Genomic DNA, 18,745 nt, shown 5'->3' with positions numbered 1-18,745 from the left:
ATGTAGGCCTAATGAACAGAAAATGAGTAAAACTGTATACCACATACAGTAAATATAAGGGCCAGTTTCCACTTCCGGCTGCAAGACGCGCGGCGGCACTTCCGGGTCTGCAGGAATGCAGACGAATCCCAGAAGCCATGCCATGCCATGCATGGCTATGGGATTCGCTGCCTCCCATGCGAAAACTGTGGGCAATGCCGGACGAATCACTTGGCAGAGTTTCCCCGAGCGGTTTGCCTGTGGGGAAACTACGGATTCGGCCCAGTTTCTGCACTAGTGGAAACAGGCCCTAAAAGGTTTTGAATGTCCTCAAATAAGTCCTGACTGAATTTTACCTTTTTCATCTTTGAAGTATTTCAAACAACATGCGATACAACTATGAATATATACCCCTGAGCAGTCCACCACTTTGCAACATAGCTATCTTTTATTTTCCATATGCGTATGTCTGTAGCACCATGAGCCTTAATTTAGTGTTCACTGAGAAATATTAAAAACTGTATTTACTTTCATTTTCATATTCTTCAGTAAGCAGTTTCAGCATATTCTTGTTAAGATAAACCAACTTTGTTTAAAAAAAATAAATAAAAAAAAATGTACTTAACCATAACTACCATAACCAAGTTCTCTTACTGTGACTTAAATGCTGAGCACAGACTGACTTGGAGGATTTTTATTAGATCAGGTGAATGCATTAATGCAACAGGTAATTTATTGAAGCAAATGTGTCGTTAATTTTACTATTTCTGTGTTTAACCACTTCAGTCTTCTGTGTATTTTCACCTTATGCATCCGAGCAATTTCATTCGATTGAAAATTCCGATCAGATTTCCCGTTATTTTCTATTTTTATCGATTCAGAATGCTGGAAATTTTTCTAAATGTTGTATGGTGTGTGTTAGAATGTCGATTTATTAATAAATATTAATATACACTCCCTAGCAATTTTCTCAGAGTTTCCAATCATTTTTATCATAGTTGGGGAAAAATTTTACATACTGTATATACTCACGTATAAGCCTAATTTTTCACCACAAAAAATGTGCTGAAAAGTTACCACTACGGCTTATATGCAAGTCAGTTGAGCAGAACAGATGGTGGAGCAGGTTTTGTTACTGACAGGTTTTGTTACTAGCTCCCTGCTGTGTCCGTGCCCTCCATCCCCTGCAACATGGTGTGCAGAGTGTGCTGCTCAGGACTACCTGTGCTGTGTCCCCTGGCTTGTGGAGTGGTGTGTGCAAGCAATGTGTCAGCGGTGCAATGATCGGGGATTCTTCCTGTGTGGCAATCGCTGTGTCTCATATCTATGATGCCATCTAGTAGGGCCCTGAGGCACAGCTGTATGAACCTTGGAGGGCATCTGGCTATGGGGAGGGGGAGCTGACTTGTACTCAGGGTACATCTGGCTACTGCGGAGGGAGCTAAACTGGGGAGGGGGCTTATATGTGAGTCAATCACTTTTTCCTGGTTTCTGAGGGAAAAGGGGATACATCGGCTTATACGCGGGTTAGCTTATTTGCAAGTATACACGGTATATGTGTGGTACATTGGTCATATTTTTGAAATGTTGCAATTTGTAAGAAAAATTGATTGCAATTCTTGAATTGAACAGATATTTAAAAAATTGTATGGTGTGTTGCCACCGATGAAGTTTGTAGGGGGTGGAGCTATACTGTACAGTAAACAATAAGTGGTTAACCGGTTCAGCCTATCTGGACAAGTGGTGGTGCGCACGCATGCGCGGAGCTACAGCCCTGCGCACCCCGGTGGTTTTCCGTGTCGTGGTTGGGGAAGGGAAGCAAGACTTCCCCGAACCTATCGCAATGCGTATAATGAATGGACATGACCCTGATTAGGGGACATGTCAAGTCATAAAAAAAATAGTGAATAAAAGTGGGGGGGGGGGGGGGGGGAATGAAACACTTTCTGGTAATGCAGGGAGTGCTTTTATCACCATCTAGTGGCAAAATGTTAAATTACACATACCACATATTTTTAATTTAAAACAATAATATAAATAATATAATCAATCCCTTCCAAAGCCTCCCCCCATCCCCACCCCAGTTACCAAACAGATGTTTTAAAAAATGCATAAATAATTGCCTTTTTTTGGTGTTTTTAATATGTATGTCATGAGGGTATGTTAAATGTGGGATTAGTAACTTGAACACAAAGTCTTTCAGAGACCAGAGTAAATCATTTAAAAGGATGTGGTTGTTTATTTAACATTATTGATCTTCCATGAATATTCAAAAATAAATCAATAAAGGTACAAATCTTAGTTACATTATAAATGATTACAAAAGATGAACAAATTGATTGCTGAGTAATCTGCAAGTATATTAATAAAAACTTATTGTACTAGCCTATATGTCTGCATGTATGTGAATATGAATGTGGGTGTGTGTATGAGTCTGTGCTTGAGGCTGGAAGCAGGAAGAAAGGAAAGAAAGGAATGAACCTTTTCCCGCCTCAGTACACTGTATAACTTAAATGGGATGGACCCACAATATAACACGATGCTATCTGTGATTGGTCCCATTAAATAATGCTATGGTCTCTATTTGCTGACTTCCATACCTAGCTGCTTCAGCTAACTCCTCATATATCACAAAGAGAGCACATGTTTCAATCCGGTTGAAACTGGTATTCTAACAGCCTCCTGTAAGACTATGGCTTGAGGAATTCCCTGCCCCCAATGATGAGAACCATATGCTCTAATTACCTTATGGGAGAAGGCTGACCTCTACATTCCAAGTGAGGGGGGTAGTCTATAGACATCCTGAACATAGTCTTATGTTAAGATCACCACTAACTCCTAGCACTCCTATGCTAGATAATAGAAGATTTCTTTCAATCAGTCTTATCAATTGATCTATAATTTTGATATCTCAATCGCATCACATCCAATATAGATAATTCTCCATCTCATCACAGCAGGGCCCTAGCTATGAAGAGAGTTTAAATCATCACATATTTGATTACTCGATTAAAATCTCAAAACTACTTATTACAGGGTATATTACTGTTATTTTAGTACATGAGGGCTTACAATTGACGGGACACAATTAAAATAATTTTTTTTTTTAAAAAATCCCTAATCAGAAAAAATGCACCTTTATTTTCAAATAACATATTGGTGCCACACATTGCACTAGAAACATAATTTAAATATTGTGATAACCAGGACTAATGGGAAGATAAAATGGGTGGGTTTTATTTATAGTAGCATTGCTTATTTTAAAACTATATGGGATGGAATTGGAGAAATATTTTATTTTTTCTTTTAGATTTGCCTAAAAAATCCATAGAAAATAAAGAAATTACTGAAAACAAGTATCACCTATAGAAAGCTTAATGTAAGGAAACGCGGAAAAGCCGCCGCGAGTACTGATAGCAAGGCGGCTGATTCCGCGTCCAGCGCGACGGTTTGCACGCAGGAGCGTGCGTCTGGTACTGTGAGAGAACGCGGAAAAGCCGCCGCGTGTACTGATAGCAAGGCGGCTGGTTGTGCGTCTGGTGTGGCTGGGTCTGTTAGTTCACACAGATTCAGGAATACGCACGCGCGCGCTGAGAGGCAGAACTTTTATGACGGCCAAGGGGGGATCAGCTGACCAGGCTGGTCAGCTGACCTCAGAGCAAGTAACTATTGGTCTATCACTTAGGGGTGGTGCCAGAGAGCGCTGCTCTATATATAGTTACTGCTGGCCAGTCACAAGTTGTCTGCCGTTGCGAACACTACGTGGAAGCACTCAGACCTTAGTCAGATCCAACAGTGTGCTTGAACCAGGAGGACCTGGGAATTCACACTGAGCCAGATTATTTGTGTTATCATTCTGTTATACTTCATACTAGTTCCAGGGTGTAGAGACCACGGACCTCACACCCAAGATTAGGGAACTTGTGTTATCATTCTGTTATACTTCAGACTAGTTCCAGGGTGTAGAGACCACGGACCTCACACCCAAGACTAGGCATTGTTTGATATCTGTTATGACCTATTGCTTTCCTGACTATCCCTCCGCTCTCTGATTCGGTACCACGCACATCTGATTATCCGTTGCCGACCCTGCCTGCCTTGGATACCGAATCAGCCTTCTGTCTTTGTACTTTATCTGTCCGTGTGTTGCCGACCTGGCTTGCCCGACCTCGAGAGCTATCTCTCCCCTTTAGGAGATAGTCTCCAGATCAGCTAGTGACATCCACCTTCAGGTGTCACTCACTCACTGGCCCTTCCTACTTTCAGCCTAAGACTCCACCCCTTGGAAGGTCTCAGGCTGCTGGAAGGTTCTCGTGCTTCTTTAAAGAGCAGTTTCCCATACTGCCAAGGACCACCTGCTCATCAGGTGGTTTACTCAAAGTTATTACTGTTGCACCAAACACTCACAAATATATACAGGTGTCCAGAGGTTAGTACTATATCTGTATTATTGGTGATTCTGCAGATCATCAATAATCAGGTATATATCTGTATTCTTAGTGATACTGCAGATCACCAATAATCAGATTCTCTCTGTGTGCTGACACCGATCGTTACACTTAATTTGTGGATATAGATCTAATAGATTTAGATGTGATGAGTAGTGATAAAGTTATTTGCGAATGAATGGGAAGAGCACTGACGGGGAAAATTGCTCCTGTCCTTGAGGTGAAAACACTTGTAGGCTAAACTGGTTAAAGGGGGCTTGGGTGCTTTCTTTGCATTGAAGGACATACAGTATATGGCTATAATTATTAGGTAATTCCCGGCAGTGTTTATCTAGGGATTTTATCTGATTGCCATCTGGAGTCATGAACCATTTTCCCCCCTTTTAGGGATAATTGGCCCAAGCCCAGTAATTTGTTTTTCTCCTTTCTCTGGATCAAATTAGATATGTGAGGGTGTTGTACCATGGAGTGATATGTGTATAAGTGTTGCGCCAAAGCCAGTAGTTAACCCTTTCGGGACCAAGGATGTTAGAGTTACATCCTCTGTGTGGCTGCCTGCTGATGACAGGATGTAACTCTAACGTCCTTGAAATCCCAACACAATCGTTCACACCTGAGAGGGTGAATTCTGCCCTCAGTGATCAGGAGCCTTGCCATCTAAACTAGAGGGACCTGAGCCAGGCAAACGGCTCTGGTCTCGAAGGGGGGTTAAGTAGCTGGTCCCCAAGGGGTTAATGAATGATATAAAGGTCAGTTGCAAACCGGAAAATAGGGATCCCTACACTATAAAACAATAATAAGGTAGACAAATCTGGAATGCACTACAGAAGTATTCAGCAGCGCAAATATTTTATTAAAACTGCTAATACTATAAATGAGTGTTTAAAATAAAAATTTGTAGTCCTCAGCAGGAGAGAAAACAGGAGAGAACAGTAAGAGGAAGTAGAAAAATACAGAGGTGCTCAGTGTCTGCAGCCATCTGCTCTGCCAGGGCTGGATTTACAGCTCAGGAGCATATAGGCACAGAAGTTCTGGTGCCCTAAGCTTGGCCCCTCAACACAGGCCACACCCCAGAGAATGCCCCCATTTTCTTAGGAAGTAAAACCACGCACGGTAATGCAGATATTACCAAAGACAAGTAGAGAATACCAACAATATGATACCTGTCCCTTATACAGTCAGACTGTGGCCTAGGCAACAACCCCTCCCCTGCCTTCATAAAGTACAGAGTAGCACAGGAAAGACTGCCCCAACTGCCTATATACAGACAAATGCTGATCAGCCTGTCCCTGTGAGCCTCTTGCTATATCCCTGCTGTGTGTGTCCTCTCTGGCTTTATTGAAGCCTGTTTCTCCTGCATTTACATATGATAGGGTGACCATATTTTGATTTCCAAAAAAGAGGACAATCACAACAGCATGTGGGCGTGGTCATGGGTGGGGCCAAATATACAAGACCTTAGCAGTGTGCTTGGAGGTCGCAGGTTCACAGGAGTGTGGAAGTGTGCAGGCATGACGCTCTGAGCCGTACCTATGAGACCTTTTGGAAGGTCGCCCCGGCTGCCGCTTGCCACTCGCTTGGTGTTCCGCTCTGCTTGCCGCCCACTTGTTGCTCTGCCTTGTCCTGTCTACTTGTCATTCTGTTGCCGCTTGCTGTTACTTGTTGCCCTGCTTTACTTTACTCCTGCCTGTGTGTGCCATCTGTGTCACGTCTGATGCGTGATCTGCATGCTGGGGATGCTGTGGGCCCTTAGTTCTGAGTCATGAGCTACTGATCATCAGCTGGATCGCGAGCTGGATCGCGAGCCGTTCAATGAATCAGCCGTCCTGAGCCGTCCTCAGGGCCGGGTTTACAGCTCAGGAGCCTATAGGCACATAAGCTCTGGTGCCATAAACTCTGCCCATTAACACAGACCACATCCCCTTTTTTTACATGGTGGTGTAATGGATAGCACTCTCGCCTTCCAGTGCTGGGTCCCTGGTTCCAATCACAGCCAGGGCAGTATTTGCATGTAGGTTGTATGTTCTCCCCATGTCTGTGTGGGTTTCCTTCAGGCACTCCGGTTTCCTCCACATCCCAAAAACATACAGATAAGTTAATTGGCTTCCCCCAAAATTGCCCTAGACTACGATATATACATTACACGATACATACATAGACATATGACTATGGTGGGGATTAGATTGTGAGCTCCGCCAAGGGACAGCTAAATGACAAGACAATATACTGTGTACAGCGCTGTGGTTGGAAGATGTCGGTGCTTTATAAATACTAAATATTAATATGCGAAATAAACTGCAGGAGATGGTTAGAAAAGTGCAAACCTAAGTGAGTGACCACCTTTTAGAAGCACAAGAGAAAAACCCTGATGTTGCAAATTAAGTGTAGCATTGTAAGAAAAAAGAGCTCCAAGGGTTAAGGCAGCAGCATGAGAGGGGGGGGGGGGGTAGGGGGACTGCTGGGGGAGAGGTGATGTCGGAGGAGCAGTGTGCATCGTGAGTGTCTGTGCATAGAAAAAAGTAAAGGCAGAGCGCAATGAGAGACAGCTCACCAGGGACCAATGCGCTGGATGTCGCACCACGCTGTGCTAAGCAGCTTTGGGGAAGGTGAAGTGCCCCTGCACGCTGGAGCAGACTGGCTGGCTGGAGGGGGGGAAGGAAAGGGACAGAGCGTGTTTCACAGCGTGGCCACAGGAAGCAGGAAGAGAGCCTTGTTTCTAAGGCAACACAGACACTCCTGCCTCCTGCTAACAAGAGAATGAGGGGGCGCTGCTGAGGGGGAATGAGGCGGTGAGTGTTTTCTCATGCGCTCCTGCTTGTGACTTGCTGCTCTGCTCCGTATGTAAGAAGGGAGAGAAGGGGACACCAGCGGCTTACCCGCCTTTCCACACTGCTCAGCCTCTATCCGGCCCTGGCCGTCCTGAGTGCCCCGAGTGAATGAGTCGCTCCACGAGCCGCTCTAGGAGTCGCTTCATGAGCCAGAAGAGCTGATGCTTAAAGAGCCGGAATTCCCATCACTAGACTGAGTCTCAGGCTCATTAACCTCTTCTGGCTCATGGAGCGACTCATAGAGCGGCTCGTGGAGCGACTCACTCACTCCCAAAGAGCCGGCTCGTGTTCGGCTCCCAAATGGCTTTCTTCACTACCTACCCGGACATTTCAAAAACCCAGGAGGACGCCCCGGACAGGTCAGAAAAAGTGGACCTGTCCGGGCAAAAGAGGATGCCTGGTCAGCCTAACATATGAGAGCATTACCCATACAGCACCAAAATACAGGGGACACAGGCTTTACTAAAGCCAGAGAGGGCACACACAGCAGGAATTGAGCATGGGGTGCACAGGGGAACGTCTGCCTGTAAACTCGTGCACAGGTCACAGTACTGATCTTTCATGTGCCACCCTATATAAAGTTCGCTTACAGCCTAGAAAATATTCTCCCACCACCATCATAAAGCTTACCTCCTTTGCCCCCCTGCCCCACCTCTTTTCCCAAGCATTCCCCTGGCCTAGACAATACCCTCTCCTAAGGCAGACTAGGGCCTGGTCAATAAAGAATTCATAACCCCCCATAAAAGCACATATTTTTAAAATACATACAAACTGTTAATTCCATTTATACTTACTCCCATGTACACTGAATCCTAATTGGTCACTGAGTCAGCTACAAGCATGCACGGACCCACAAACACACTCTCACACATCTGGACAAACATTCTCGTCCCGATAGGCTGCACGCACTCCCGCCAGCCGTGCACTTCCGCCACCGGCCATTAGCCCAGCGATCAATGAATGGGATTATAGATCCCATTCATTGATCGAAGCCCACCGCAGAAAAACCGACAGCCTCTTACCAGAGGCTGCAGTTTGAGTAAAAAAAAAAAAAAAGTTTCCCGTCCTCCTAATGCTTCCAGGAAGCGTGATTGTACGCTTCCGGGACATTTTGACTATGGCCATCTTATGGCCAAATAGTAAAACTACACCCACATACATTTTTTATTAAATAAATACATTTTTTTATATTTAAAATTAGCTGTTAACCTCCCACGCCAAAAATTACCAAAATAAATTTTTTATTAAAAAAAAATAATTACGAAAAAAAAAAAAACATAAATAGTTACCTAAGGGTCTGAACTTTTTAAATATGCATGTCAAAGGAGTATATTAATATAATTTTTTAAATTATGGGCTTGTAAATAGTGATGGACGCAAGTTGAAAAAATGCACCTTTATTTCCAAATAAAATATCGGCTCCATACATTGCGATAGGGACATAATTTAAATGGTGTAATAAGCGGGACAAATTGGCAAATAAAATACATGGATTTTAATTATGGTAGCATGTATTAAGACTAATTGGTGGCGGAAAAAACAAGATATAGATCAATTCATTGTGATGAGTAGTGATAAAGTTATTGGCAAATGAATGGGAGATGAAAGTTTCTCAGATTCAAAAAAAATAAACAACCCTGTGGGCTTAAAGAGTAACTGTCGGGCATAAAATCAAAAATCAATTCTTTATTTTTATCTGGTAAGCAAGTAATAAGGATGCTAATCAGGCAATCCAAAAGTTAAAATCACTATTACTTTTCTTGTTGATAAATTATCATTCCCCAGTGTACATGACTCTTAATTTGGTACACAGAAAATTTGGTACACAAAAGAAGTTGCAGGGCATGCTGGATTGTTTTTTTTTTTTTTTGCTTCCCTACTTCCCCTCAGACTTAACTAATGCAGCCAAATTGGCTGAAGCCTCTTTCCCTCCTGTTTTCCCCTCCCACACCTCTGTTCCTCTCTGATTGGCCAAAATTTCTCAGGCTGAAACAATGCACTTTCTATAGTGAAGGGCGGGCAAATCAGGCAGAGGAGACTAAGGGCGGATATTACATCACGACTGGCTTCAAAATAGCCACAGTAAATATGGAAACTGTCTAGAATAGGATTATCTACTTTTCCTTTATAAAATTCACAGGAATCATAACGTGGACAGTGCAATACATATGTAAGTAGCGCAAGTATTTATCTACTTATACATTTTTATTTTTTTTACTGAGATAGTATGGCTGACAGCTCCTCTTTAAGTGGTTAAAGATTGCTGCAGACACTGGATCCTCTATTCTTCCACTTTCTCTTCCTTTTTTCTCTTGCTTTTAGAAGACTATTGGATCACAGGATTATCACAGGATAGCGTATGATGCGTCTATTTTGACACATTTTCAATAGTCTTACGAGCGGACGCCGTCGGCACTATCGTGATTGGTCCAGCCTAGTGGGTGGGTGTGATTAGGCGTGTAGACGCTCCTCCCAGAGACTTGCTGGACAGGCGGACGCTGTCGGCGAGGTGGAGATTGGCCACCTTCGTCTCCTTTACCAGTATAGGATGACTTGAGCTTCTGCTTTTGATTGGTCCCGTATTTCATGCAGCATGCCCTCAGGTCTATAACGCGGCTGGTGATTCGTCGCCTCTCCAGAAGTCTTCCATGTGGACGCAGTAGGCTTCATTTTGATAGGTTATTTGAGCCTATCTATGGGAATTGATATTAACCTCCTTGGCGGTAACCCCGTGTGTGACACGGGGTAAGCCGCCGGAGGGTGCCGCTCAGGCCCTGCTGGGCCGATTTACATAATTTTTTTTTTGCTGGACGCAGCTAGCACTTTGCTAGCTGCGCCAGCACCCCGATCGCCGCCGCGCGCCCGATCGCCGCTATCCGGTGCGGCGCGCCCCCCCCCCCCCCCCCCAGACCCCGAGCGCTGCCTGGCCAATCAGTGCCAGGCAGCGCCGAGGGGTGGATCGGGTCTCCCAATGACGTCGCTGATGTCATCCCGCCCTGTCGCCATGGCGACGGGGGAAGCCCTCCAGGAAATCCCGTTCTTTGAACGGGATTTCCTGATCGGTGATCGCCGAAGGCGATCGAAGCGGGCAGGGGGATGCCGCTGAGCAGCGGCTATCATGTAGCGAGCCCTCGGCTCGCTACATGATTAAAAAAAAAAAAAAAAATTTTAAAAACTGCTGCGCTTCCCCCTGGCGGTATTTTTCATACCGCCAAGGGGGTTAAGACACGGTGATCCGTATATACATATATCTCCATTCTGTTTTATACATGAGGGGGATTAGGGTGAGTGTCTTTTGTGATTTATATGTAATCTACACTATTCTGTGAGATCTGGACTTTACTTGTAAGTTAAGTTTGACTACCTCTATGTAATATGTGATGCGATTGGTGCTTTCTGTTACCTATGAATATGTATATATGCTAATTACTAGTCTTCTGTGTGGTCCTCCTGTGGACCTTATAGGTTTGTGATGAGTAGTTTGTGATCATTGTGGGCCTGCCATGATTTGAAAAAGGACTGAGAGCAGCCCGAAACACCTGTGCGTCATCCTAGGCATACCCACATGTGGATTTTAATCTGATGCATATTTATCTGAAGATCACTTAATAAAAATCTATTTTGGATGGTGCTAATCTGATGGAGTTAATGGACTGGTAACTTGTGAGTCCAAAGGCGATTCAAGCACATCGACTGAACCATTGGTGCTGTTGTAATTACGTTTACGAGTAAACACAGAGACATCAGGAGCCCAAATGGTGCAGTATGTCACAGTACCAGAAATATGTAAAATATGCGGATGGATTATACTCACAAAGGTGGGTTGCAGAAGGGTAACCGACCACTAGAAGCAGGTGAAGATGTATAACCTCGACTCCACTCGGGTGACCAGACGAAGCTGGCTATGGTCACACTCTTGATAACAAGCAAACCTCAAATGACCTAAATTGGTCAAAGAGGGTTGATCCCCATCCAAAAGGAGGGTGAAGGCACAGGATAAAGGAGAAAGAGGCGCCCAGAGAAGATACAATATGTTAAGAACAAACGAAATGAAAAAAAGTGAGGTGACTTACCTCAATGAAGACAAATTCACATATTAGAATTTCATTGCACTGGCAACACGTTTCGTGGGTGCATACCCTTTTCCTCAGGCCAAATAGCAGTGCCTAATAGTGCTTGTAGCCACAAATAAGGCACCTCTGTGCAAGTGTATATGCAGGTTCCTTCTTGTGTCTGTGGAAGACCTTAGAATTCTCTTTATATACCTGTACTAATTGTATACTTCAGTTTAAATCTCTCTACCTATATAAAAGAAAATGAAAATAATGTCTATCCTATCATTACATGTAAGACACATTATGTATGATATATATAATTCCTAATAAGAAAAAAAAATCACACAATAATTTTATTATATCTCTATTCGGCTTGCACATTCTAAACTTCAAGCCGTCTATACTCTTGGGATCATATAATCCTCTTAAAGAGACTCTGTAACAAAATGTTGTGCCTTATTTCTTCTGTCCTATAAGTTCGTATTACTGTTACTCTGTATCCACAACTGCCTCCAATGCTGTTGCTCAAAATGCCACTGCTGGACATATGTTGCACTACCAAGTAGACTCTTTATGTACACAGGTTTGCTTGCACTAACTTCATACTCATATAAACTGTTTAGGAGTTGGAAATTTCCTGCTGATAATCATTGACACTTACCATGTTTACTGCACTTTTTCTTATGTTCTGCCTGTCTGCAAACACCTACAAGTTGCATTGCAATATGCATCCTCCCAGTGTACCTCACTCCATATTCATTTCATCTGCTCTGCTTTGCTCACCTTACTCAGCTTCTCATGAACTGTTAGCTCTCCTGAAATCTCTCTCTCCCTCCAGCAGCTCAAAAACCTCACAAACATTTAAATCCCATTCACATTTGCTTACTCTCTCCCTCCTACTCTTACTTGCTGCTGGTGATATATCGCCTAACCCTGGGCCACAGCCTGCTGCCAGACAAGCATCCCCTGCTGACCCGCTTCACAGTTCTCTGTCCACAAATAACTTCAACACCCATCCTCGCCCCAACCTCATTTCCATCCATCCCACTCACAAGCACATGCTCCCCCTACCCTGCGGTCTCTGGAATGCCAGATCCGTCCGCAATAAACTTACAGAGGTCCACAACCTCTTCCTCTCCAAATCCCTCACCATCCTCGCACTCACTGAGACATGGCTCACCCCCTCTGACTCTGCCGCAGAGGCTGCCCTCTCATACGGGGGGCTTCACCTCAGTCACACCCCCAGACCAGACAACAGGACCGGGGAGGGGTGGGTCTGCTCCTCTCCCCATCCTGCACATTCCGTGTCCTCACTCCACCTTCCTCCCTACAATTCACATCATTTGAGGCCCACACTATCCGCCTCTACAATCCCCTCCCAGCCATTGTTGCAGTCTTATACCGCCCTCCGGGCTCCACACGACAATTTCTCGACAACCTTGCCTCCTGGCTCCCACACATCCTCTCCTCTGACCTCCCCACCATCATCCTCGGGGATTTCAATATACCCATCAATGAACCCAAGAACTCTGTTGCGACCCGGCTACTCACCATAGCCAACTCACATGGCCTAGTACAACACACCAACGCCCCCACTCACACTGCACGTCACACTCTCGACCTTATATTCACTAAATCCACCACCATTGCAGACCTCGACATCGCACCATTTCCACCCTCAGACCATTACCTTCTCGCCTTCAACCTCCTCACGGAAGGCACCTCCAAACTACCCGCCCACCCACCTGGTCGATGGCAGCGAGACCTACGCAAGCTCAACCCTGGCGTCCTTGCTGACTCCCTCCATGGCCTATCCTCCACTCTCCCCACCCTAACCTGTCCTAATCTTGCTGCAGCTCAGTATCACCAAATTCTCTCATCAGCCCTAGAGAAAGCTGCTCCACCAATATTCCACCGCAACCGACCCTCTAACCCCCAGCCCTGGCGCACTACCCATACTCGCAACCTCCAGAGGGAAACACACGCCACTGAACGAAAATGGCGGAAAACTCGACTAAACCAGGATTTCCTACAGTACAAGACTAACCTGCAGCAGTTCCACACTGCCCTTGCTCATGCGAAGCAGGAATACTTTACCAAGCTCATCGGAGCACAAGCTTCCAATCCCCGGCGTCTTTTTAGCACCTTCAACTCCCTGCTTAAACCCACCCCCCCACCTTCTGTTTCCTCCCTCTCTGCCACAGATTTAGCCACCCACTTCACCAACAAAATAGTCTCCATCCGTCAGGAAATATCCAATCTTCAATCTTCACCTCCCACCTGCTCACAACCTACTCCTTCTCCACCCTATCCTCCCCTCACCTCCTTCACTCCTACTACCACTGAGGAGGTCAACCACCTACTGCAGACTTCCCATACCACTACCTCCCCCCTTGACCCTATCCCTTCTGATCTACTTCAGCCTCACTTCACGGATCTGGCCCCAGTCCTCACTACCATGTTTAACCTCTCCCTATCCACAGGCACCTTCCCCTCAGACTTCAAGCAGGCCACTGTACTGCCTCTGCTCAAGAAACCCTCCCTCGACCCCTCGCTACCCTCCAACTACCGCCCGATCTCCCTCCTCCCCTTCGCCTCAAAACTCCTTGAGCGTCTGGTTCACAAACGCCTGACCCAGTACCTCAATGCCAACTCACTACTAGACCCACTGCAATCTGGATTTCGGCCTGCCCACTCAACCGAAACGGCTCTCACCAAAGTGGTCAATGACCTTGCCTTAGCTAAAGCTGAAGGTAAATACACCATTCTCCTCCTCCTTGACCTTTCAGCAGCTTTTGATACAGTAGATCATCCCCTACTCCTCCAGTCCCTCCAATCCATGGGCATTCACGATCTCGCCCTGACCTGGCTTTCATCCTACCTCTCCAACCGCTCCTTCACGACCTCCTTCAATGAGTCCTCGTCCACCCCCAACCACCTCTCAGTGGGAGTCCCCCAAGGCTCGGTCCTTGGCCCCCTACTGTTCTCCCTATACACATCCTCCATTGGCAAGGTTATCTCCTCCATGGGTTTTAACTATCATCTGTATGCAGATGACACCCAAATCTATCTCCACACCCCTGACATATCCACCACTACCATGGACAAGGTCTCCTGCCTATCTGCCATCTCCTCCTGGATGTCCGCTAGGTTCCTAAAACTAAATCTAGACAAAACGGAATTTATGATCTTCCCACCCCGGTCATCCCTGGACCTCCCAGATGTGCAGGTCACTGTTAACCACACTACTATTCACCCTACCTCTCAAGCCCGCTGTCTGGGTGTCACCCTGGACTCCGCACTCTCCTTCACTCCCCACATCCAAAACCTCACAAAGTCCTGCAACTTCCACCTTCGTAACATCTGTAAGATTCGCCCTTTCCTGACCCCTGCCACCACCAAACTCCTCATCCATGCCCTCATAATTTCCCGCCTCGACTACTACAATGCCCTTCTGTCTGGACTCCCTAAGACCCGAATAGCCCCACTGCAGTCCATCATGAATGCGGCTGCCAGAATTATCCACTCCTTCCATCGCTCCACCAGGGCGGCTCCCCTCCGTGAATCCCTCCACTGGCTTCCTATCCAGTCCAGAATCAGATTCAAGATATTGTGTCTGACCTACAAATCCATCCACAAAACCTGTCCAACCTACATTTCTGATCTTACTCAGAGATACACACCAAGCCGCTCACTCCGCTCCTCCAATGAACTTCGCCTGACTGTCCCCCGCATCACCCAGTCCCATGCACGCCTCCAAGACTTCTCAAGAGCCGCTCCGACACTATGGAACTCCCTACCTCCACCCATTAGGGCAGCCCCCTCCTTCAACACCTTCAAGAAGGCCCTCAAAACTCACCTTTTCACTCTTGCCTACCACCCCTCACAATTGCTCTAAACCCACAGCCGAACTCTGGTCCCCTACCTCTCGTGTCCATACCTCTCCCTCTAGATTGTAAGCCTTTGGGCAGGGTCCTCACTCCTTTTGTGTCCTACCTGATCATGCACCTCTATTACTGTGCACCCATGCTATGCATTTGAGTGAACCTAACTTGCCTAACTCCATGCTCCCATCCAGTGACTGACTAAGCATTACCTTGTACTCATACTGTGCTGTGTGATCTGGTTTTCTTGTATTCCTGTATTGTCATATTGCTGTTTGTCACCCCTAAATATTGTCTGTAACCTAAATTAATGTCCAGCGCTGCGTAATATGTTGGCGCTTTATAAATACAACAAATAAATAAATAAATGTGGTCTGTCTTACTGCAGCCTTTCCTACTTGCACTGTCTCTGTAATAAATCGTATCTCCTTTCCTCTGTCGTGTCTGTCGGGCTAAGGCTGGAATGTGTGGAATGTGCAGCACTGCTTGTCATTGGCAGAAGCTTTACACACCCCCTCCAAGCTCTGCATGAGTCACACCAGATAGCTGTTCACAGCCTATGATACTCTGGTTAAAAGCCATTTCATTTGTTTGTAAACATTGCCTAAAACTGTTCATTACAAGCCAGGATTGCAGCAGGGAGTGGCAGAAACAGCACAAAGGGGCACAGGAGAAAATAAGGAATAGAATGGTATGCTTTTTATTGTAAGAATATTAGAGTACAGATTCTCTTTAATATTTGTCAAGAATAAAGGTTGTATAAACACCTGCATCAGCATTCAGGTAGACTGAGCTATCCTTACATTGATAAATCAACCAAATTCATTGATGCAGACTATTTAGTATTAAATTGTAATAATGCAATAATAAAATACCTATTCCCTGTAACCACATGACAGATCATGCATGCATAATATATAAATCATGTACACATAAAATTCTTGAACGTTACATTTTATAAAATGTATATACAGTGGTGTGAAAAACTATTTGCCCCCTTCCTGATTTCTTATTCTTTTGCATGTTTGTCACACTTAAATGTTTTTGCTCATCAAAAACCATTAACCATTAGTTAAAGATAACATAATTGAACACAAAATGCAGTTTTAAATGATGGTTTTTATTATTTAGTGAGAAAAAAAAACTCAAAACCTACATGGCCCTGTGTGAAAAAGAATTGCCCCCTGAACCTAATAACTGGTTGGGCCACCCTTAGCAGCAATAACTGCAATCAAGCGTTTGCGATAACTTGCAACAAGTCTTTTACAGCGCTCTGGAGGAATTTTGGCCCACTCATCTTTGCAGAATTGTTGTAAATCAGCTTTATTTGAGGGTTTTCTAGCATGAACTGCCTTTTTAAGGTCATGCCACAACATCTCAGTAGGATTCAGGTCAGGGCTTTGACTAGGTCACTCCAAAGTCTTCATTTTGTTTTTCTTCAGCCATTCAGAGGTGGATTTGCTGGTGTCTTTTGGGTCATTTTCCTGCTGCAGCACCCAAGATCGCTTCAGCTTGAGTTGACGAACAGATGGCCGGACATTCTCCTTCAGGATTTTTTGGTAGACAGTAGAATTCATGGTTCCATCTATCACAGCAAGCCTTCCAGGTCCTGAAGCAGCAAAACATCCCCAGACCATCACACTACCACCACCATATTTTACTGTTGGTATGATGTTCTTTTGCTGAAATGCTGTGTTACTTCTACGACAGATTTAACAGGACACGCACCTTCCAAAAAGTTCAACTTTTGTCTCGGCGGTCCACAAGGTATTTTCCCACAAGTCTTGGCAATCATTGAGATGTTTTTTTAGCAAAATTGAGACGAGCCTTAATGTTCTTTTTGCTTAAAAGTGGTTTGCGCCTTGATATCTGCCATGCAGGCCGTTTTTGCCCAGTCTCTTTCTAATGGTGGAGTTGTGAACACTGACCTTAATTGAGGCAAGTGAGGCCTGCAGTTCTTTAGATGTTGTCCTGGGGTCTTTTGTGGCCTCTCGGATGAGTTTTCTCTGCGCTCTTGGGGTAATTTTGGTCGTCCAGCCACTCCTGGGAAGGTTCATCACTGTTTCATGTTTTTGCCATTTGTGGATAATGGCTCTCACTGTGGTTCACTGGAGTCCCAAAGCTTTAGAAATGGCTTTATAACCTTTACCAGACTGATAGATCTCAATTACAGTACTTTTATTCTCATTTGTTCCTGAATTTCTTTATCTTTTGAGGTGCTTTTGGTCTACTTCTCTGTGTCAGATAGCTCCTATTTAAGTGATTTCTTGATTGAAACAGGTGTGGCAGTAATCAGGCCTGGGGGTGACTACAGAAATTGAACTCAGGTGTGATAAACCACAGTTAAGTTATTTTTTAACAAGGGGGGCAATCACTTTTTCACACAGGGCCATGTAGGTTTTGAGTTTTTTTTCCTCACAAAATAATAAAAACCATCATTTAAAACTGCATTTTGTGTTCAATTATGTTATCTTTGACTAATAGTTAATGGTTTTTGATGAGCAGAAACATTTAAGTGTGACAAACATGCAAAAGAATAAGAAATCAGGAAGGGGGCAAATAGTTTTTCACACCACTGTATATACTGTAAATATACAGTATGTGTGTGTGTGTTTTCATTAAACCTATATACTCTTATAGCTAATTGTTCATTATTTGAAAATCCGACATTATATTTTATTTCAGCCTAGATCACAGATGCCTTGTTTGTTGCATGTTAAATTTTTACTTTATTTGCATTTGTCCTTTGACTGACAGAGGACTAGCTGTGTGACTACTTTTTTGTATTGTGGAAAGTGTTTGATATTGTTGTCCATAAGCAACAAGCTATATTCCTTGTTTTGCCAGCACTGTAAATATGATGTTGGGAAGCAGGCAAACATCATGGTAACCAAAAGTTGTCACATACAGTGAGGAAATCAGATGCTGAGACTTCCTGAACTCATTCACACTCATCATATATTCATCATCAATTAGAAATCTATAGGTCGCATTAAAAGAACACAGACTACCGGTATAGATCTGAAAAAAATATCCATTTGTGTATATTTTTATATGAAGTAATTTAAAATCTCACTTTTGTTATCTTAATTACAGGCCCTTGAAATCTGTATTCAGAGAAATTTTATTGAGGAGACTGTGTTTCTCTTAAGTAAGTATATTCTTGCTTATATGTACTCTGTTTAATGTGAACAAAAATTAAAGTAATGCTCAAGAAAGTGAGCATTACTTTACAAGAAAGGTAAAAGACAAGTTCAACACTGCCCTCTAACTCTTAAGGTGGCCACACATCATACAATTAAAAGATCCAATTTTTCACCAGTTCGATAATTTCGATCAGTTCTGAAAAATTTAGAGCTTTTATTTGTTTTTGATCAATAAATGTGATTGAATTTCCCTTGTTTCTCGATTTTTGAGATTGGACAAGTTGGAAATTTCAGACCAACTTTATCAAGAATTGTATGGTGTGTGATGGATTGTCAATTACTTGATGTGCAGTTCCAATTAATTTTTTCTGAGCTTTCAATTATTTTATTCCTGATCGGGGAACC

The 18,745-nt window shown here is 44.2% G+C and overlaps 1 protein-coding gene across 1 annotated transcript in view; it reads left to right on the top strand.

Moving 5' to 3' along the window:
• VPS41 (VPS41 subunit of HOPS complex) overlaps positions 1 to 18,745 on the top strand; it is a 1,049,902-nt gene that overhangs the window by 827,280 nt on the left and 203,877 nt on the right. Inside the window, exon 20 of the mRNA XM_068238292.1 lies at positions 18,291 to 18,345. Within this exon, the coding sequence (XP_068094393.1) occupies positions 18,291 to 18,345 (55 nt within the window). The remainder of the gene's footprint in view (positions 1 to 18,290; positions 18,346 to 18,745) is intronic.

The sequence above is a fragment of the Hyperolius riggenbachi genome, chromosome 5, assembly GCF_040937935.1.
Source record: "Hyperolius riggenbachi isolate aHypRig1 chromosome 5, aHypRig1.pri, whole genome shotgun sequence".
NCBI lineage: Eukaryota > Metazoa > Chordata > Amphibia > Anura > Hyperoliidae > Hyperolius > Hyperolius riggenbachi.
This window is presented reverse-complemented; position numbering and strand designations above follow the sequence as displayed.